Source organism: Syngnathus typhle, linkage group LG17, assembly GCF_033458585.1.
Source record: "Syngnathus typhle isolate RoL2023-S1 ecotype Sweden linkage group LG17, RoL_Styp_1.0, whole genome shotgun sequence".
Lineage (NCBI taxonomy): Eukaryota > Metazoa > Chordata > Actinopteri > Syngnathiformes > Syngnathidae > Syngnathus > Syngnathus typhle.
This window is the reverse complement of record NC_083754.1, coordinates 5527975-5548398: the sequence shown is the minus strand read 5'-3', so window position 1 is coordinate 5548398 and position 20424 is coordinate 5527975. Positions and strand designations below refer to the sequence as shown.

The following is a 20424-nucleotide window of genomic DNA, read 5'->3' as shown; positions in this document are numbered from 1 at the left end:
CTGGCAGGCATACATACTTTGTAATTAGCCTTCTCCCTTCATTCAACATCCTGTACAGGCCGTGACCCCTGCACACAAACAAGGGGCTGCAGGACGACTTGCAGGGTGTCATTCTTCTCCATCGCCCCACATCCCTCCACATTTGCCCCTGGATCATATTCTTCTAATTGACGGAGAACATCAGGCAGTTTTCAGGAGGATTGTTTGGATCCTAAAGAACCAACGACCAGAGTGAGTTTTTAATTACACAGCAATGAATGAATGTATAGTATTCATAACACACTTTGATTTGGCACTTATGATTTATATATTTATTTTTATAATATGATACATGATTTTTATGATGTGATTATATATATATTTTTTTTAATTAAATCATCTTCATTTAACATGATTTGAAGACATATTTTAAACTAGACTCTTATAGATGTATGAATACGCTGATATTAAAATAGTTTCCTCTCAAAAATAAATCTCAGAATTCACTTGCAAACTCCTCGAAAGTGGACATTTTGTCTTAAGGGCTTGTCAACATTGTGCATTTACGATGTTGACCGTGACAAAGTATCCAGCTGACTGCAACATGGAGGTGTGTGTTGATTTTGGATGCCTTAGTCAGTAAATCTCTGCCACTCTTGTTTGTTGCCACTTTGCAAGGAGACATGTGGTCAGCACAAGGCACGGGAAAGTGTTTAAAACTCTTTAAAAAATTTGGCCTTGTAAATCGACACAATTGCTTAAATTCTTGCCGGTGTTGTTGCTAGGCGGAATATGCGGAGTGGAGTCTATTAAATATCGAAACAAAACAAGGCCGCATTTCGCTACTTTGTATTAAATATAAACACAACTAAAAATAATCTTATCATCTTCTCTTTTTGTCCTTCAAAGATGGAGCACGCAACATTAATAGGACTGATTGTCCTCTTGCCGTTAAGTCTGGACTTGCTCCAGGTCAATGGCCTGAGATCCATAAGAGACACCACAGGAACTCATTCACCGAGTTCCTCGGATGTCAAAGCGGGGCGTTGCTCCTATACGTTCATCGTCCCGCAGCAGAAGCTATCCGGAGCGTTGTGCTTGGACACGAAGGCCGCCAACCAATCAGAGGTGGTGGCCTTACGGGCAGAACTGAAACGGCAGCAGGAGCAGCTGGAGAACCTCCAGACGTTGCTGGAGCAGGAGGGGAGCTTCATCACCGAGATGAGAATCCTGCGTAAGGAGAGCAGCGGCATGAACGCCCGCATCGCTCAGCTCTACAGCCAGCTTCTGCACGAGGTCATCCACAAGAAGGACCAGGCCATGGAGCAACGCAGGGCGGAGAGCATCCTGCTTAATGCGACAACGCATGTGAGTAACACGATAAAATATTAATAATAATAAAATAATTCCGCCTGGGTCATAAGTGGAAATTACAAATTTAAATATAAAAGGCAATTGTGAGGTTACTTCCTGGTCCTATCATGAAAAGTTTGATCTAATGTGCATGGTGGTCTTCCATCAGGCGCTGCAGGTGTCCAGCAACTTCAGGGAACTGGAGAAAAAATACGGAGTGCTTACATCCATGTTGACCTCCCAAAGCCAATTAATTACCCGTTTGGAAAGGCAATGCCAGTGTAAGGACAACTCTCAGTCTGACCTGGTAAGAACGTCATTTTCAACCCAACCCTTCTCTCTCTTATCTAATAACATTGTGACCGCTGCAGATGCCGACGGACTCTCCAAAAAGCCGCTCCGGTGTGCTGCTTAACGACAGTTCTGAAATCAGCAATGATCTTCAAAGGGACCAAAGTGCTCTACAGCAAGACAACCCTTTGGAGGCGCTTCTGATTTCCAGCACCACTGTCAGTCCTTCAACAGCCCAGCCTGTCATTAACTTCCCTGTCACCAAGAGCCCAGGTATGCAAAACCGCATATGATTCATAATTCTGGTTTAATTCCGTCTTTAATTCCTTTGTCTGCACATCGTGATGGATTTTAGTGCTCGCATGAGCGTCAAATGCCGTCGGGGTCGGTGACCTCCTCGGGGGAGAGTCTTATCTCTCTGGGGAATGCCAAAACAATGTCAATGGCAGCGTGCAAAGCTTATCAGAATGTTTGAAATTAGTAAGCTAAATAGCCTCGTGTGGGAGGCATTCCCTTCATACCGAACTTCTTGTTTCTTCTCCACTTCATATTAAAAAAGTGAATTCCGACAATGAAAACAAATATAGTTGTTTGCTGTGACTCAGGGCCATGGCGGGACTGCAAACATGCGCTGGAATCCGGCGAGACCACCAGCGGCATCTACCTTCTGCGCTTGCAGAGCGCCAACCGGCTCCTCCAGGCCTGGTGTGACCAGAAGCATGCTCAAGGAGGCTGGACGGTCATCCAGAGACGGCAGGACGGCTCCGTCAACTTTTTTAGAAATTGGGAGCAGTACAAGGTCATATTAAAACCGTTCACTACCATTGACGACTTTAGACGTCAAAGATCTGTTTTAACTGGCATTTATTTTGGATTTCTATGGCAACCAATCCAGTTCAAACTTAATCGCAATATCGATCCTCCGATGTATTACAGCATGGCTTCGGGAACCTGGACGGAGAGTACTGGCTGGGCCTGGAACATCTCTACTGGCTTACCAAGCAAGCCAAATACAAGCTGCGTGTGGTTCTGGAAGACTGGCAGGGCCGGCAAGTGTTCGCCGAGTACGACAGCTTCCGGCTGGAGCCGGAGAGCGACTGGTACAGACTGCGCTTGGGTCAGTATCGGGGCAACGCCGGCGATTCGCTCTCGTGGCACAACAACAAGGCCTTCACCACTCTGGATCGGGATAAAGACGCCTATACAGGTTTGCATTGTTTACGTCGCTCACCTACGCGGACTTGAGGCTTTATTACTTTCTCATGGTTTTGTCGGCAGGTAACTGCGCCCACTACCAGAAAGGAGGCTGGTGGTACCACATGTGCGCCCACTCCAACCTCAATGGCGTTTGGTATCGGGGCGGTCACTACCGCAGCCGCTACCAGGACGGCGTCTATTGGGCCGAGTTCCACGGCGGCTCCTACTCGCTCAAGCGGGTCCTCATGATGCTCAAGCCCGTGTAATTTCTTTGCATCACACTCGTGGGAGGGAACGAGATCGGCCTTCCCCTTTTTGCTGCTTTCGAGGTCCTCCACTGACATTCGCTTATTCAGTTACTGCCGTGACTCCCGCCGTTTCTCCCGAGTTCAATTGTGTAGAGCGCAATAAATCAAATGACCAAATAAATCCAATTTGTTCAGTCACCTGGGAAAAAATGGATACATTATTTTCAGACTATTGTCACATTTTCTCATCACCTCAATAAATGCTAATGGTTTATGTTCTTTTCTTTCTTTTCTACTTCATATTATTCTCGCTTTTTGTGGTACATACATTTGTAGCGGCTACGCCGTTGTGCAATCGGCCTCCTCACCTTTTTTTTTTTTTGCTGCTTAGTGTCATGACTTTGCCTCATATTTTCAGTTGTCATATTTCCTACCATATAAATTTGAACGACCCCGCCCTCCAAATTGATGATTTTTTTCCTTCGGTTTAAAAGACTCCCTGAATCATCGCCGATTGCTTCACAACCTGCTTTTTTTTCCAACCAAATTTAAGGTTTCTTGTGAAAGAGGGCGTTGACGCCTTACTCACAAGGTTGTGCAACTGAAGCTAGACGAGGTGTTGTTATAAGGAGACTCGATGGGGAGCTTCACCTAATAGTCCTGAAGATGGCCATCATATAAAGAGACTCTCCATTTATTTCTGTAAGGATGGCGCTTCAGATGTTGGTGGCCGTCCTCCTATGGGCTGGATTATGTGGTGAGTTTTAACAGTGACCTTGAAGACATTATCTCTAAAAACAATGTTTGAAGACATCCTACAACATTTCCCTGACAAACATCATTTGTTTTGTATGTATGTGTTTCAATGTATCCTGTTAAATGTTATGCGCCCATGCATAAAGTTGACCTTTGCTTCCCCAGCTGATCCAGCTCTAGGGGAACAAGTTTCCAATATAAAACTCTTCTGTGGAATGTATCCCATACTCACTGAGATAATTGACAATAGGGATATGTCATCTACTCAATTAGTCTACGACTGTCTTGTCTTCAATTTCCATTTCAACGGGGAGATGCCTCTCTTGATCACAGTGCTAAGAGTCCCTTCCACGGAAGTGGAACTGCCACAAGGTTATTATGATTATTATTATTATTTTTATGATTATTATTATTATTTTTTTTAACTGCTGCCAGGTGAACGTATAACTTAAATTGCATGGACCAAAATATTGGGGTCCCAGTTGTTTTAAATGAGTTATTCTAAATCTAAAAGTTATGCGTGAGCGCTCTCTGGTGCTTTACCAAAGAATAACAGCCTTATTTTGTTCTCTTTAATTAACACCTCGCTCGCTGTTTTTCCCTCGATGTCAGTTTGTCCTCTAGCGCATTCGTACTTTAACTTTGCTGCCAAAATATCCGAACCCTGCTACGAGAATATCACTCTCGTTTGGGACGAGCTTTGGAGGGAAACACACGGAGGCCGTGACGTGAAAGAACTGTATACTGTCACCAATGGGACTCTGAGAGAGTGGGGCGCAGAACAAGAATGTTACACTGGCAACTTCTCCCGTGAGGCATGTTATGTTCTGCCTCCCATTGTCTTTTACTGTGAGTACACTGCATCGACACAATATTAATATTTTTTAAAAATGTGATGAAAATAACATTTCATTCAATTTGCAGCGGATCCAGTTATGGTGTTGGTATATGTCAAGCCCGATTCTGGTCCCATGTTGGAGGACAACTTTTACACTCTTTTTTGTAACATTACCGTGCGGAACCTTGTGCAAAACCTGACCATCAGATGGCTGGAAGACGGCGGAATCGTAAGAATTCATAACTATTCGGTGACCTCGGAGGAGACCTCATTTATCTTGAGCATCAGGATGAAAAGAGAATCAACGTACACTTGCCAGGCTGAGTACATCCTGATCGATAATGTCATCGGGCAGCAGGAAGCTTCCTTTATGGTCACGAGTGAATGTAAGCGTGCTCAATCTTTTCGGATGCAATTGCATCACTCTTCTGCTTCTTCTCCTGCGCATTATTACGCAAAGCTCTCTGGAATGGGGTGTGCGAGTCTATGCATATTTTCCCGATAGCAGGGTGAAATGTCGCGACTGAGCCTCCACTTTTGTTTCTCTTGCAGTCCCCGACAGCAGTCCAGTCCCCGACAGCAGACCAGTCCTTGTGCCAGTCATTATAATTTCTGTGTTGACATTGTTGGCAGTCCTCGCCCTGATCTTTATCTGTATCGGCAGGAAAAGAAGAGGTCAGTACTGTTTCAAGGTCCAAAGTGACAATATCGCTCTCGGAAACATTCTTGGTGGGAACAGGCTTGCAACATAGATGATTCAGACCGTTTACTCACTCAGTAATGTTGCTCGATTTAACTTTTGAGCCTCCCAATAACGCTCAGTGTGCTGAGGATTACAGGAGGGGTGGGACAGGGCGAGCTGGATATTATTCAGTAAACTTGGAAAATGCCCAGTCATTGGCAAAGCATTGTTTTAACAACAATCTCTTACAGGTTTGCAGGTTGTTATTGTTTTTTTTGTTTATTGTTGTTTTTTTTATAAAATATATATGTTTTAAGATCATATTTAGTATTGTGTTTTGGATCGATTATTTTAGAACCTTCACTTTAATACTGTAAACTCTGGTTGTATTCCATTAAATGTACCACTTTATTTTTGTGCATATTGTCTTTTGAACTGGACCATTTGACCAAACGGTTTCCATACATGTTTCATGAGAGGCAGGCACGATGTTCTTAAATGTTCTATCAAATGCTAGAAGGTACAATAGATGTGTACAGTAATCCCTCGTTTATCGCGGATAATTGGTTCCAAAAAACATCCGCAATAAGTGAAATCCGCGGTCACCAAAAAGAAGTACTGGGCAGGCGGAAAGATGCTAATTCCTGAAAACGGACTTCTAAAGGAATATAAACGAACATTTGGAGCAGTACTACATTGTCCTAAAGATTAGACACATGTTTCCTCAATTTAGAAGTTTTAGTTTGACTTTTAAACGTTTTTTTTTAATTTGGAAAAAAATCCGTGATGTAGTGAAGCCGCAATAAACGAGACGCGAAGTAGCGAGGGATCACTGTATATCCATTCATGCAACTGAATAATTCATGACTTCCTCGGAATCTATTAGCAAGTAGATTTGTGAATAAATTTAGACTTGATCATTATTTTCCTATGGTATATATATATAATAAGCATAATGAATACCAGTGTGTGAAATATTTTGCTTGTTACGGTTTTGACCAACAAATCAGACAGAGGACAAAATAAAGCTGACGTCATGAGGGCCAGATTTGCTTTGAAGCCAATCAGGGTAAAGAAACTCCCGTTGCTACAACGCCTTCAAACGTGCTGATAAAGGCCCCTGGGTAGATAAAATTGACACGAAAGCACGTTGAGAATAAAATCAGATGAGAAAAAAAACTAAACAAAAAACATTCCTTTACAACAAGTGTCCCTAATGTGGTGTCCTGCACGTGTGCCAGCCGAGTGTCACGTGATGACCGACGTGCGCGTCAACGCAGAGCACGTTCGAGGACGCGCACGCCAATGCAGGCGGGACGTGGCCTTGCAGTCAAACTTGCTTGGGCTGGCCCTTTAAGGACTGAAGGATTTGGGAGTGACGCGGATATGAAACCCAGTTTAGTTATCTTTTTTTTCTGCGCTATGAAAAATATTTGGACAAACTAGACTAACGGCTGTCAGACGGCTTTAATTAGCCAATTATGCTACCGGTTTACATGACTTGTTGAAGGAAGCGAGCGACGCTGCGGATAGGGCGACGATCGGCCAGAAAGTCTTCCTCCGCCCGCCTTTCGGGGGATTATACTCTGAGAACTTTGGAGAAGTTCTTTGTATTCGGGGCGGTCGAGAGGGCTTGGCCAGCGGGCTGAACATGGACTGGGGCACGGAGCTTTGGGTGAGTCGCTGCCGAATATGCAACGCGACCAGGACGACTCTTGCTAGCTTTTACGTCTGATTTAGTTAGCTTCATTTGATTCCCCGACATGGTGCGTTCATGGTCACCGCCGTTTTGCAAACAGCGAGTTTTGCAAATTGAAGTCCACGTTTGCACGATGACACACACAAAATTGCGGGTCATTTTATTAGGTACACGAGATGCATTTGATCTATTTTGGACGGAGAAGGTTGTGCAGGTTGTACCTAATTTAATGTCCGAACATCCCTTGCAGAGCACATCAAGGTTCTCGCGTCACCCCTTTCAAATGTTTTGCACTTAAAAGCAATTCCGTGCATGCATCTTCAAGGTGTCCCGCAGGGAATTGTGTGTTATTTCCTTGTTGACACTTGGCTTCCATAGAGATGACACCACATGCTCAGTGTTATTTGGATTTGAAAACAACCTTGTACTGTAAATCACACGCGTGTGCACTTTTACTGTATGATGATGTAATCATTGTTATTCAGGTGTAAACAATGACAGAAAATGGGGACAACAGCTCAATAACAATTATGGTTATGTACGAACAACTGCTCAACTTGTGACACACAAAACAATTGCTTCTAAAGGTCAACTGCAATTGTGTACTAGAATGTTCTCAATAGAGTCAAAGTGTTTCCTCTGACAGCTTTCTTGAATCTAGAATATGTATAAACAAAGTATGCGTATATAAAAATCTATTCATAAAAGTAAAAGTGACTCTTCTCTCAGCTTATCAGTACGACACTGATACCATTGGTTCAACATATGAAGGCCCTGTTTCCATTTCTCGTCATTGCTCACATGGCCTAAAACTGAGACTCATATGCCCTCTAAGCACTTAATGGGCACTGTTTCTTTTGCACCGAGTGCTATGTTGCCACATTTTCTTGTGTGCAGTTTTTTCCACACTTATTCCGCAAACTACATTCTTTTTACTGGCGGTCAGATAATTCGTTCTGTTAGCATAAGGCCGTTGCAGCTCATAGCAGCTCGTGAGAACGAGACACCAGTAAGACGGCATAGTAACGTGACGTCACGGAGCCATTTTCCTTGACAGGCAGAATTGAAGAGAGAAATGCTGCAGCCTCATTACGGCGGTCCCCCCCTCGGGCCACGTTTCCCGTCCCTTTTTCTGTTCAGCGTGCTTGTGCAACAGCGTAATTAGTTTTGCCCTACTTTGATTGGACGGCGGTAGCGGCAGTGTGAAGAGCAGGTTCTTTAGCTCATTTAGGTATTTGCTGATCCACATGCTTATGTGTTGCCCCCCACCAACGATTCTCTCTATTTATTTCTTCTAGCAATTCTAAGTTATAACTTAGTTCCTTTCCCCCAGTGTGGAATTGGGCGTCCATTGCTCACTGCTAAAAGGTTATAACACTGTGATTATTGATGCTATTCATTAGCTCGCATTTTGGTTTAGTTTTAAGATAATGGCCCTAAATTCGGACTCCTTAAGATACCATAATAGCAGTGTTTGCCTTTCTTTGGAGTGGATTAAAAAAAAAAAATGCCTGTGAGTAATGTTATATTGTTTGTCGACATGTGTTGCTTCACCGTTCAAATTTGTTGCTAAAGAGACAAATGATGCTTATTGTTAGCCTGTCGTCTGTGCTGTTTTGCGTTGTGTGCCACAGTAAGTAGTAATGAATTAAAAACTGAATAAATATGTATATATAACAACATAATTTAAACTAATAACAAATTCACTACATGATTTGCGACAGGGAAAATGGTTTTGAAGAATAACTAGGAAATGAACCAGTTGCTGGTTTCATGAATGTTTACCTCAAGAGTCACTTGTCTGGCATCTGATCGCACTTTAATCCCGCTGCTATTTAAAGGTGCGTGGTGTGCTAACCTGATAGCGAGCGCTAACAGGGATGGATACAGATGGTCATGAGCTGTTCAGGTGTCGCAAGTCACCTCTCTGTGAATGAACTCATCGATGGGGAATATGTAAATGAGAAATGGCAGAAAACCCAAATTCTTGCGCCATTTCTAAAAATAATAATCCTATAAAACCGTGACACACAATGATGCGGCCCTGCTGTCTGAAAATGTTCCAGACGACATAATCACTCGGACCGTGAATGAATAGCATCACGTGTTGATGTTTCATGCTCGTAGCCTCAGGCCGATTGGTCAGCTAACGCTAAAATTGTCCAGTAGGACTCATCCACACAACTGACCTTCTTTTTAATTTGAATTTTTTTGCTGTTCTTCACCGTACCGCAGGATTACCTCAGTTGGGCGGGTGAACAAACGTTTGTTGGATGACCTTTTGTTTTAGACCAGAGTCTTTAACCTTTTACTCTGTTCTGTAATTAGCCCAAATGTCGTCTCCGGAAGGGCGGACAAGGACTTGTCCGGGTTCCCCTCTTCAGTTTTCCACCCCCTCTCCCTCCCACCGTCTCCTCAATACAATCACTAGTCAGAAATAAATCCCGGGAATCTCCCGTGAGAGACAATCATCGCCACTCGCTCTTGACAGAGTTGCCTGAGCGTAGCCTTTTATGATTTAAATCAAATTCCACCCGGCAGAGAATGTCGAGGTTTGCCGCTGACATGAAACGCAGTCTCATTTTACGCTACATTTGTCGTCAATTTGCCGTCGTCATGCGTCGTATCATAGCAAGTGCTTGCGCGCCTCATTATCATAATAGGAACACAATATGGAAGATATTTTTGTAGACACAAATACGCTTTTGCTTGTGTGGGCTTTTTAGATTCTTTGTGTGTCTTGAAAATTGAATTATTGTTAGCATATGTGTATTATTGAACATAATAATGCCCTTGTTACTCGCCAACATTCCGTGTTTCAATGTCATGGCTCGCCCAAGCTAGCGACATGAAGCTAACTTTGTTTCATGCTTTAGCAAATCAAGTGGTCATGTTTTTTTCCCCTTAAATCATTACACTGCTGATCTGGTCATAATAATCTCTCTTGGAACGTATTTCGAAATTTGGACTGGCTCAGTAATTTTAACTTGGTGATACTTTAGGGGCATGTCTCAAAATTCATAATTATAACCTCCCTAAATTTTTCCATGTCCCACTTTTGTTTTTGCTTTGGTAACCATGATACTTTTCGACCAATTTGATTCCAGCATCCATTCACATGGCGTTCTTTTGCACATTTGAGGCATCCGTGTCGCGTTTCCATGTGACCAAATACGGCTCCTTTCTCGATAAACAACTACGATTCTCACATTTGGAATGCCGGTGTTGAATTGGGCATGAGGAAGTGCTCGAGTGAGTTTACGGTATACAGTAGGCTTGATCTGCTGGTTCCTTTATCTTTGCCGGTGTTTTGTGAATGGAATCTTGGACAAGCAGCTGACGCGGACAAACCTTTTTATTCGTGTTTTAACTGTAACTCTGGTACATATGCTTGGAATGTCTGCAGCGTAACATGAAGCAAGATTCTTGACAGCATTCCAGCCAGTGCAACATTAACTCAACATGAATCACATCCTGCAGCGAGCGTCTCCTTTCTCTAATCACTCCCTCGTGTTCTATTTTAAAGATTTTTCTTTTTTTTTTTTTTTAAGGACCGATGTGACGTCATCGAGAAGCATACGCACTCCGGGTTGGAGCTGGTGGAGAAGTATGTGAAATTTGTGAAGGAGAGGACGGAGATTGAGCAGAACTATGCCAAGCAGTTGAGGTGGGCCTTGTCCTTCTTTTGGATCATCTCTTTCGAAGTGTGTGTGTGTGTGTGAGCTGTTTATGGCATGTTTGTCGAGTCCCATGACTCTATCGGAACACACTGGCCTCATTCTCCAGCTGCAGTCCCACTGCTCCCACTCGCTGAGCATGCGCTGAGGAAGTGGGAGCAGACGAGCACATGACACACAGGATGTGGTCAGAGGAAGAGTGAAATGAGGAAGAGGACCGGCAATTTTTTATTTCTAAATTCCATCCTGTGGTTGACAAGTCGATGAGTTTCCTCATGTTGTGATGTCATTCGACTTTTACTTTCACTCACCCAAACTTCCTTCTATTGCATCGGCATTGCAAAACACGCTAAATATAATTGTGCTGAAGTATTGGGACACACACACACACACATGTTGGATTAAAGATTTTTTGTAGGATTCAGTTTGTGCCTGGAATGTGAGGTTGCATTGAAGGTGTCCCAATACTTTTGTCCACATTGTGTATATCGTGCCATTATTTTTGAATCGCTTTTTGTCTTTTTTCAGGAATCTGTCCAAGAAGTTTAATCTAAAACGGAACAGCAAGGAAGAGCCAGATGTCAGGTGAGCTAAAATAAAAATGACACTCCCAAGGTATTAGCTAATTTTTCACAGGGCGCTAACCGACAAATCTCTTATCACGACTTCCGTCCGAGTGCGTTATCTGAAATCCTCATCACCGTCTGTTTGATCTTTTCCTCCGCCACGACCTTTAGGCTCACCAGCTACCAGTCGTTCATGGAAGTCTTGAGCGAGACAAACGACTACGCGGGCCAGAGGGAGCTGGTGGCCGAGAACATGCTGATGAACATTTGCGCCGACCTCACTAAGTACCTGCAGGAGCTCAAACTGGAGCGAAAGTCGGTCAGTAGTCACTTTGACGCAATTAAATAGATTTATGGGACAAAGTATTAAGATACGCCGCTTTTCCATAAAATCATACTTGGATGAGACCTATGTGGAAGAACCAATTCAAAAACGTTTTTCGAGAAAGTTAACTTCCTGTAGGTGCGTTGCAATACTTGAGTACCCTGGCAGTCGATATAAAGGGGCGGTTGACGTGCGTCACAGTCATGCGGATATTACGGACGTTCATTGAAGTGGATGAGCAGTGATGTGGCGTCTCTCGGCGAGGAGTCATTCCTTGGCTCCGTCTCGTCGGATTATCAGTCTGAAGGCAGACGAGACGTCTCTGGCCGACACGCTGGCATTTGTTCTTTCCCTTTTTTTTTTTTCCTCCCCATCGGATTGTCACTATTCACTCCCGCACTTACACACGGCTGCCCCCCCCCGGTTGTCACATGACCCCCCCCCACCCCCTCAGCCCCCACCCTTCCTTCCCCTTTCGCTGACTCTATTTTTACAAATTTCTGCAGTATCTGATGGAGGCCAAGAAGGCCCAGCAGGCGTTGGAGAGCACCAACAAGCAGCTAGAAAGCGTAAGTGTGGTCTCGTATTGACACGGCATTGAAGTGAACCTGGCAGTAAAGGTTCATGACAGATTTCATACAGTCCGTACATTCTAAACTCATATAGTCAGTTTTTATTTTATTTTATTTTATTTTATTTTATTTTATTTTATTTTATTTTATTTTATTTTATTTTATTTTATTTTATTTTATTTTATTTTATTTTATTTTATTTTATTTTATTTTATTTTATTTTATTTTATTTTATTTTATTTAACTGGGTTGTCCACTTACCAGAGTAAAAAGCGTTTTGAGCGGGAATGGCGAGAAGCGGAGCGAGCGTCGCAGAACGCCGACAAGACTGATCAGGACAATAACGCCACGAAAGCGGATGTGGAAAAGGTGAAAAGAGTTAGAGGAGTTGAATTGTCTCGAGTCCTGGCACTTCTGATGTAAATCCGTGTCTTCTTCCTGCGTGTTCTCGGAAGGCTAAGCAACAAGCGCACATGAGGGCGCACGTCGCAGAGGAATGCAAGAACGACTACGCCGCTCAACTTCAAAATTTCAACAAGGAACAGAAGCAGTTCTATTTCACCGACATGCCGGTCATCTTTAATGTAAGTTGTTGGGGAGGCAATTTCCCCTGCAAGCCACCCTCTAGCTCCGCCAGTGGCAGTAGCATCATCCACGTTGAATCACACTGAAAGCAGAAAATATGCTAATATCATTTTCATAATTGTTGTGTGCATGAACCAGAAAATGCAAGAATTGGACGAGCGGCGGATGCGAAAGTTGGCGCAGGGCTACATCTTGTACTCGGATATCGAGAAGCAGGTGATGCCCATCATCGGCAAATGCCTGGACGGCATCACCAAAGCCGGCACCAACGTCAACGAGAAACACGTGAGTCACTTCGGCTTTCGACCGACTTTGAACAAGTGCAGAAAAGTAAGAGTCGGATGGCGCTCGCCACTCAGGACACCATGGTGGTCATCGAGCAGAACAAGTCGGGCTTCGATCGGCCCGGCGACGTCGAATTCGAGGACTTCAGTCAAGGCATGAATAGGACGTCGTCAGACGGTAGCGTGGGAACGCCCAAAGGCTCCATTGACCATACGGTTAAAAACCGAAGCAAAAACTTTTGGATTTTCAGCAAAAAGTCCAAGGTAGGAGTTTGCATGTCATCCAAGCGCACATATTTGACCATATCAAGTTGAATATCGAGCGAAACTTTACATTTATTTCAGTCCAGTAAATCAAAGGTTTCTACGATATTCAAAATGAGTGGGATGCAACTGTAATGCAGTAGCGCAGCAGTCGACTAGCGGGCGGCTCCTTGCATGGCGGGCCGAGCCGGAACGGACCTCGCTCCCGTTCTAAACCTCCACAGCATGCAATTTTTGAAATCATAATGCCCTTTTGCACCCCATAGTGTTTCTAGAATCCCACCTGTTTGCATGATTGAGCCCCCCCCCCCCCCAACCCCCTCCCCTCTTCAAGACCCCCACCTACGCACAGGTCAACCGGCAGTCAAGCGTTGTGCTGCGCTTGTGCTTTCAGAGCCGGGGACAACATTGAATTTTTCCTCGGCAGGCATCCGCAAAACACACTGCTTCCATTATCCTTGGCGCTACAATCGCGAGCATTGTGAGGACAAGCCGCAATGTTATTTGCCGGGTCAGTAAAACGGGACTCAAGGTCAAGTGGCGCTGGCAAGTGGAGAAGCTGTTAGTTCGAAGCGACGACGTGGGTGAAAAAAAAAAAAAAAAACATTCGCCACTTGCGCAAAACTATTCCTGCGCACCTTCCACGCAATACTGCCACCTACAGCACTGGAGTGGAACGACGTCACGGTGGAGGGATTTTTGTAATTATCAATCCGCATCGGTCACGTGAAATCGCTCGGTCTTCCAAGTCACATGAGTAGCCCCCCTTCCATCACCCCCCCCCTCCCTTCTATTCACAGCACTAAATGACCCCCTCTGTATTTCTTGTTTGCTTGTTCAACGCCTCTCTCCGCTCAGCATGTCTCCCCAGGCTGCGCTCGGCCGTGCATGTGTGTGTGTGTGTGTGTGTTGCTGCGTGTCATCAGTCATGCTCTCCTAATTAGGCCCGAAGCCAGATGAAGAGCAAGCTCACTTGAAGGGACTTTCTAGGTCTGGCAATGAAAGCAGCACTTCTCCTGTATTGCTGGGTTTTTATTTTCCGTATGAGCCCGAAAGCCTCGCTTGTTCGCTCGCTCGCTGGCTCGCTGGTGTGTGTTTGTTTGCTGCCATGTCGCCGGGGCTCAATGTTGTCTTCTTGCTTTGTATTGGGCTTCAAGGTGTTGACGGTGTCTTTTTCTTTCTCTTGTCATCTTGTTTTGTCTTTTTGTCCCACCCCCTTCCCCACCCCTGCTGTACATCGACCCGCCTGCTTCCTGCTGTACCCCCCCCCTCCCCCCATCCCTATTTCCTTACCAGCTCTCCCCTTCTACGCTCACACCTTTCTCCACCCCTCCCGCCCCCTCGCCCATTAACGGACCCCCGTCCCCCAAGTTTGGCCGGGACCCCCTGTCGTACTGTTTGAAGGAGATCAATAAGACAGTCAAACCCAGAATCTCGTCCTTCCGCACACTCAGGAGATCGGTGAGTCGGTCAACTGCTGGGGCCTGCACATCCTGTTGCCGCTCCACCTAAGCACTACTTTTGTCTTATTGTATTTTCTCGCTGTGTGTGTTTTACTGGACAGTTTATGGAATGTTGCTCACATCACGTTTGCATAAGACATCATTGCACAGGCTTCTTTTTAACAACACTAAGCATGTGTTCCAAACTATATTTTGCTTCCTTCTCTTTTTAGAAGTTCACACCAGAGAGGATTCCGGTAATATGGCACGCGCTGGTTTGCAAAGCGGGTGACTCATAAAGCGGCCACCTTCCCCATGCAAATGCTCATTTGGTTACGATTATATATATATATATATATATATATATATATATATATATATATATATATATATATATATATATATATATATATATATATATATATATATATATATATATATATATATATATATATATATATATAAAAAAAAAGAGCAAACAAATCTGACTCAGCTGCTCAACGACTTGCCCCACAGCAGTTGACATGATTTTTTTTTTGCATTGAAAAGGTGGTCACTTGTTGGTGGAGGAGAGGACACACAATTGGTCACGTTATGAGAAAATTGGGCCTCATTATTCTTAAGTAGATAACAAAAGTGGCAAGTTGAAGGTTTGTCTCATTATGGAACATGACCATGAAATATGTTGATTTCAAATGAAAATGAATTCAAATACTGGATTAAGCTGTCACTTTATGAGAATAAAGTAAATGATTACATTTAATTTATTTTCAATAAAATATCCATATTTATATACATTTTAAAATCCCCCAATATGTTTTTTTTTTCCTTCAAAATATTCTTGTAATACAGCTTCCTTTTTAAAAATCTAATTTTCAGTGTGCCCCTAACATTCCCTCATCCAGCGTGACCAACTGTGCCCAGATTAACCTTTTGTTTTGGAAGGTAATCTGATCTCCAAACGTGAGAGCGCCTTGGTGTTTTTTCCTGACTGTGTGTGTGTGTGTGCTTGTTTCTTTTCTGTATGCTCCGCAGCGTTAACGCTGACTTCCTGTGACCTTTTTTGCAGCCGGCGGTCACGGAGGACTTCACGCACCTCCCTCCGGAGCAGCGCAGGAAGAGGTTGCAGGAGAAACTGGAGGAAACTGGCCGAAGGTTGCAGAAGGAAATCGATCAAAGGTCTGCACCCGTCCGTTCATCCCCATTAGGGCTCCCCCTTGTGGACATCGTGTTAATGGCATTGCGTGAGTGATTGAAACTTCTAAAAAATCTCTCTCTGTCTGGCTGTCAGTGAGGCCCTGGAAAAGATGAAGGGTGTTTATGAGAAAAATCCTGATCTGGGAGACGCCGGCAGCCTCGTACCCCAAATCAACCATACAAATCTGAATATAGAACGCCTCAGGCAGGAGCTAAACAAGTATGAGGTAATGCCGACTTCGGGGCTGGTCTTATTTATTTTGCCCTGTAATAGGTAGACGGGCCATACTCTGAATTATTAATCTGAACATGAAGTATTTGTAGCAGCCTACTGAGAGAGGCAATTAGGCCTTTTAGTTTGATGGGAGCAGGTACAAGGTATTACCTTGTCGGAATTAAGTTCACCCACAGGAGCTTAATAGTACCGCACGGCTTTTTGGTGGTAATTCTAAGTTGCAAATCAACTTGTGAACAGAAACACTTAACAAGGCAAAAGTGCGAAATGTGAGCTGTCCAAATAGACGTGGTATTTATATTATATATTTTTTATTTGATTATATTGTATTTTATTTATCTGTATTTATATTCTATTATTATTTAATGCTGTTAAATGCTTAAGCATGGCAACGCTTTTCCAGACATGGCTGGCTGAAGCAGGTGGTCGAGGAGACACTCCACGATACAAATCTCACTCCTTCAACAACAACGACACTCACGAACCGCTTAGGTGATTCGCATTTTCCTCGCCCCAGTGTTTGACCCATTGAGATTGCCTACACACCCATATGTGTGTGTGTGTGCTCTAAAACAGCCTGGATGGAGCACACTCCGATGGTGGCACGCCCGACGCCTCCTCCCACGCCATCTATGCTGAGTTTGATGATGACTTTGAGGATGAGGAATTGGCGGCGCCCATTGGGAACTGTACCGCCATGTATAACTTTCCCGGTATGTCGCTAGCTTTATTACTACGTCCACCTTGCCACAAAATAAATAACAAAAATGTTAGCAATCTGATTATCTTTACCCTTGGGGGGCGATATTTCGAAATGTTCATCCTCAAGGTTGTGTCTGTGTCGCAGGCGCCAGCGAAGGCACCATCGCCATGAAGGAAGGAGAAGTGCTGGCCGTGGTCGAGGAAGACAAAGGCGACGGCTGGACTCGCGTCCGTAGGAGCAACGGGGACGAAGGCTACATCCCGACGTCTTACGTCTCCATCTCGCTCCATAAATGACGCACGCAGGCGAGAGCAACAAGATTGGACTCCCTTGAAAAAAAAGATAAACAGTTAAGGGAGACATCGTGAAGATGTTAAAGCGCTTGTGGGCAGGACCAGAAGCGCTACCACGAAGTAGGGGAGGGGAGGGGAGGGGAGGGGGCGGGGCTCATGCAAATGTCGTCCCAAATCGGTAAAAGCACGGTGCTAACAACGTGTGTTCCACATGGTTTGCTCTTCTTGTAATCCCACTTAGGAAAAACATTTTCGGATGAGTTCTCAGCATCACTTTACATCAACACACGGTGACGCATTTGCTTCGAGTCAAGTTTTGGACCTCGATTGTCTCGGTGCGTTTTCATTTTTGGTTGACAGCAGACAATCGCAAACCATCGTCCAAGCTAAAAAGACACAGTGGTTTCCTTTGCTGTGTTTTCTACTACATGTAATTTATTACAAATGTTTATGTTCGTTTTTTTTTTTTTAATGTTCCGCTTTGAATTTAGTAGTTTTTTTTCAAGTTCTTGCACACGCAGCGGAGAATGTAGTCACAAAAGGGAGCAGAGGAATGCACGAGTTGCAAAAGTAGTGACTATTGTATTTATGTAAGATACACTTTAGAGTCACAACAAGACCACTATTGTCTTATTTAACCTTTGAAATGAAGATTTTTACAGTGTGATAGAGAAGTGAAAGACGCTAATTATTTGTAGTGCGTTGCTCTTAATTGTCTTCATACACTTTTAAGTTTGTTCTAAGCTACGTTTCGGAGGAAACATTTGTCTTTGGTGCCTTTCAGCTAAGAAATCCTCAACGTTATTGTTAAACGTGTCCATATTCACCACTTTTGCATTAAAGTTATTTTCCTGGTTCAGAACTAAATAAATCTGGAGCACATTTTAAAGTTAAATGTGTCGTTCAGCCTCTTACGTTCTCATTTAATTTTCACATTTGTATGTTTTAAAACCTGTTAAGTATTATAGCTATTCTGGAAGCTGTTTATTGTTTTTGCTGGTTTTATTCATTTAAAATATATGCTGTGCTGTATGGAAATAATTGATCCATATTCATAGTAGAGAACGCTTGAAACATATCGACCACTAGATGGCACTGTTGTACCTTTCCACGTTAAGACTTACAGTAGCTTTCATCGTTTTTCGCGTGTTTATTTTATACAGGTCATATGCATTTTGGTTTTCAAATTGCTTTTGAAATGTACATCCCAAAATATGTCTAATTCCAAACTGAAACACTTAAAACAATATTTTTCTTGAGTGTATAAAGTCCAAAAAGATTCAAATACCCTCGCTGATGAATAATCACTATACCTTGAACATCCAGAAGTTAATGATCGGAAATCGAATCGGAGCGCTCCACCGGGCCAGAACATTTATCACACACAAAGGCTCAGGAACAAAAAATGATAAAGGGCAACGGCGTACACTTTTTCTTTTATTAACCATCGCCAAAAATGCATTACAAGTAATTAACTTGTCAGTCAATATGAAGGGGACCTTTCTATGATGCAATTATCCGCCTCAACCAAACAATATAAAGACTAAAATTGTATTTTATAGCCAATACTTTTTTTCTACGTAGTTTCATAAACACAGAGTAGACTTGGTGGTTTGTGTTACAAAAAAAGCAATTACTCTATCTCTCTGCCTGCTGCACCACGGGTGTTTAAAGATTTAAAATTCCATCCTCAAGCAGTTGCCCAAAGAATGAAAAAGGGATATATCCACAGAGGTTAACTTTTTCAGAAGCTCTGGTGGTCTTGTAGCATATTTTTTCCTCCCTCCTCCAAGCCACAACATGAAACAATTTTACGAGGCCAAGTCGGAGTGAAAAATACTGAATAATTAAATATTTCAAGTTGAGAGTTTGCGTAGCTGCTGTTTAGACACTTTGTGAATCTTACAATGAAAGTAATGAATAAACAATAAGGCTTTTTGATTACTCTCTTGTAAATGTTCAAATAATCGTCCCGAAGCCTGACAAATGCCTCATTTTCATTCCTGGGGTTGTGCCTGCAAAAAAATCTATTGGACTTTCTGCGACCATTCATCCATGCATTGGCGTTGCCTTGGTTTTATTTTCAATTAAAAGATGGGAATGGTTAAATTGCACTTCAACTGGACCGTTTTGGGTTCTGTAAAAGCAACATTATGTCAAGATGTTTTCTATGAAAATAGCCTCTAATGATGATAAAAATGTAACACAAGGAGTTGTTCATTAAATTGACTCTTACAGATGCACAACAATGGTTCTAAAGGACAATCTAATTATATTTATCGCTATTTATTTGTAATAAACTGGTGTGCGGATAAATTTATTTACTCCCCTGAGTCACAAGATCTTTTTTTTTTTTTTTTTTTGATCAACTGAAACCCAATGTAAGGTTGTTTAATTTCCTAGCTGTCCTGAATGCAGCACAAGGTGTTTTTTCTTTTTTTTTTGCCAATTATGGCTAAAAAATTTTTTTTAAAAGACTTCGCCAGCTCTACTTGCCGTGTTTTGCTCTTGTTCAGTCAGGTATGTGACATGCACTTTTCACCCTCTAACATAATACAGCCTATATAATACAGGCACATAACTAGTTTGTGTATTTATACTTGATTTTATTTCTCATTACGCATACCAGGTGAGAGTGGGTGGCCATTTTGGGTGTTAAAACAGTTTGAAGTTGAGTTTTAAGTTGCTTTATTTGGCCAACAGCAACTTTTGGTTCACATTTGGGGTTGCAAATTGCGTTCAATATCAATCTCCAAACCAATATGGCCACAAAAAGCAATTGTATTGCGCCTAATAAATACACAAAGAGGCCACACCTGTTAATTTGTATTTTATATCCTAAACAACATTAAGTAGTGTCCTCAAATGCTCTTAATTTGCATAATGTGAGTCACCATCTGTGTTGTTTTGAAGCGATCCCCCCCCGAGTTACCTCTAATGATTAAAATTATGCTTACACAACATCTTTAAAAAACAAAAATAGTTTCATCATTCAAGTGTACGGGGGTTAATAAAACAAGTGGGTATCGATTACACTCGACATTTTTGCCAGTTCTTTACTAAGTTACAAGAGCGGTCATTGCTCCTCTCATATTTTGTTGATGGGGAGCAGCTCCTCCATCAAAATGTCGCAGAGTTACGGATGAATTTGTTGCAATGTTGAGGTGGACCCTGTGCTCATTGATCATTTACTGAGGGATGTTTAGAAGCAGTGTGTTTAAATAGAGATTTAAAACTT

General features: G+C 42.9%; 3 protein-coding genes and 1 long non-coding RNA gene across 6 annotated transcripts; 3 read left to right on the top strand and 1 right to left on the bottom strand.

Annotated features, from left to right (window-relative positions):
- Positions 1-64: 64 nt before the first annotated feature.
- LOC133170067 (uncharacterized) lies at positions 65-5222 on the bottom strand. Its single transcript, XR_009718491.1, has 2 exons — positions 4973-5222; positions 65-211 (listed from the first exon to the last, which is right to left on the bottom strand). It is a non-coding gene; the product is annotated as an uncharacterized LOC133170067 (long non-coding RNA).
- On the top strand, positions 90-3266 carry angptl6 (angiopoietin-like 6). The gene is made up of 7 exons (XM_061302621.1): positions 90-231; positions 889-1347; positions 1502-1639; positions 1704-1896; positions 2229-2422; positions 2560-2830; positions 2902-3266. The coding sequence occupies exons 2-7, from the start codon at positions 889-891 to the stop codon at positions 3084-3086; spliced, it is 1440 nt and encodes a 479-aa protein (XP_061158605.1). The 5' UTR covers positions 90-231; the 3' UTR covers positions 3087-3266.
- Positions 3662-5755, top strand: LOC133170034 (uncharacterized). Its single transcript, XM_061302675.1, has 5 exons — positions 3662-3825; positions 3990-4196; positions 4437-4673; positions 4749-5048; positions 5215-5755. The coding sequence occupies exons 1-5, from the start codon at positions 3777-3779 to the stop codon at positions 5412-5414; spliced, it is 993 nt and encodes a 330-aa protein (XP_061158659.1). The 5' UTR covers positions 3662-3776; the 3' UTR covers positions 5415-5755.
- An 889-nt stretch (positions 5756-6644) lies between these two features.
- trip10a (thyroid hormone receptor interactor 10a) lies at positions 6645-18081 on the top strand. 3 transcript variants are annotated; one of them, XM_061302604.1, is made up of 15 exons: positions 6645-7019; positions 10595-10710; positions 11249-11305; positions 11458-11605; positions 12118-12180; positions 12448-12552; positions 12639-12767; positions 12907-13053; positions 13128-13316; positions 14613-14777; positions 15828-15937; positions 16050-16182; positions 16594-16682; positions 16767-16903; positions 17038-18081. In XM_061302604.1, exons 1-15 carry the CDS (start codon positions 6996-6998, stop codon positions 17187-17189), a joined length of 1764 nt encoding a protein of 587 aa, XP_061158588.1. In that variant the 5' UTR covers positions 6645-6995; the 3' UTR covers positions 17190-18081. The 3 variants fall into 3 exon arrangements, with proteins under 3 accessions (XP_061158588.1, XP_061158589.1, XP_061158590.1); XM_061302605.1 differs by lacking the exon at positions 14613-14777 and adding an exon at positions 14992-15015 and having other exon boundaries at positions 6647-7019; XM_061302606.1 differs by lacking the exon at positions 14613-14777 and having other exon boundaries at positions 6647-7019.
- The last annotated feature ends 2343 nt before the right edge of the window (positions 18082-20424 follow it).

What these genes read in the sequence shown, in the direction of transcription:
- trip10a (XM_061302604.1), top strand. Translation starts at nt 6,996, where the DNA reads ATGGACTGGGGCACGGAGCTTTGG. An exon ending in TTTTCAGCAAAAAGTCCAAG is followed by an intron (nt 13,317 to 14,612) that starts GTAGGAGTTTGC and finishes TTTCCTTACCAG; the next exon opens with CTCTCCCCTTCTACGCTCAC. An exon ending in CAGAAGGAAATCGATCAAAG is followed by an intron (nt 15,938 to 16,049) that starts GTCTGCACCCGT and finishes TCTGGCTGTCAG; the next exon opens with TGAGGCCCTGGAAAAGATGA.
- angptl6 (XM_061302621.1), top strand. Translation starts at nt 889, where the DNA reads ATGGAGCACGCAACATTAATAGGACTGATTGTCCTCTTGCCGTTAAGT. An exon ending in TGCTTAATGCGACAACGCAT is followed by an intron (nt 1,348 to 1,501) that starts GTGAGTAACACG and finishes GTCTTCCATCAG; the next exon opens with GCGCTGCAGGTGTCCAGCAA. An exon ending in CCCTGTCACCAAGAGCCCAG is followed by an intron (nt 1,897 to 2,228) that starts GTATGCAAAACC and finishes GCTGTGACTCAG; the next exon opens with GGCCATGGCGGGACTGCAAA.
- LOC133170034 (XM_061302675.1), top strand. Translation starts at nt 3,777, where the DNA reads ATGGCGCTTCAGATGTTGGTGGCCGTCCTCCTATGGGCTGGATTATGT. An exon ending in CCTATGGGCTGGATTATGTG is followed by an intron (nt 3,826 to 3,989) that starts GTGAGTTTTAAC and finishes TTGCTTCCCCAG; the next exon opens with CTGATCCAGCTCTAGGGGAA. An exon ending in CTTTATGGTCACGAGTGAAT is followed by an intron (nt 5,049 to 5,214) that starts GTAAGCGTGCTC and finishes TTTCTCTTGCAG; the next exon opens with TCCCCGACAGCAGTCCAGTC.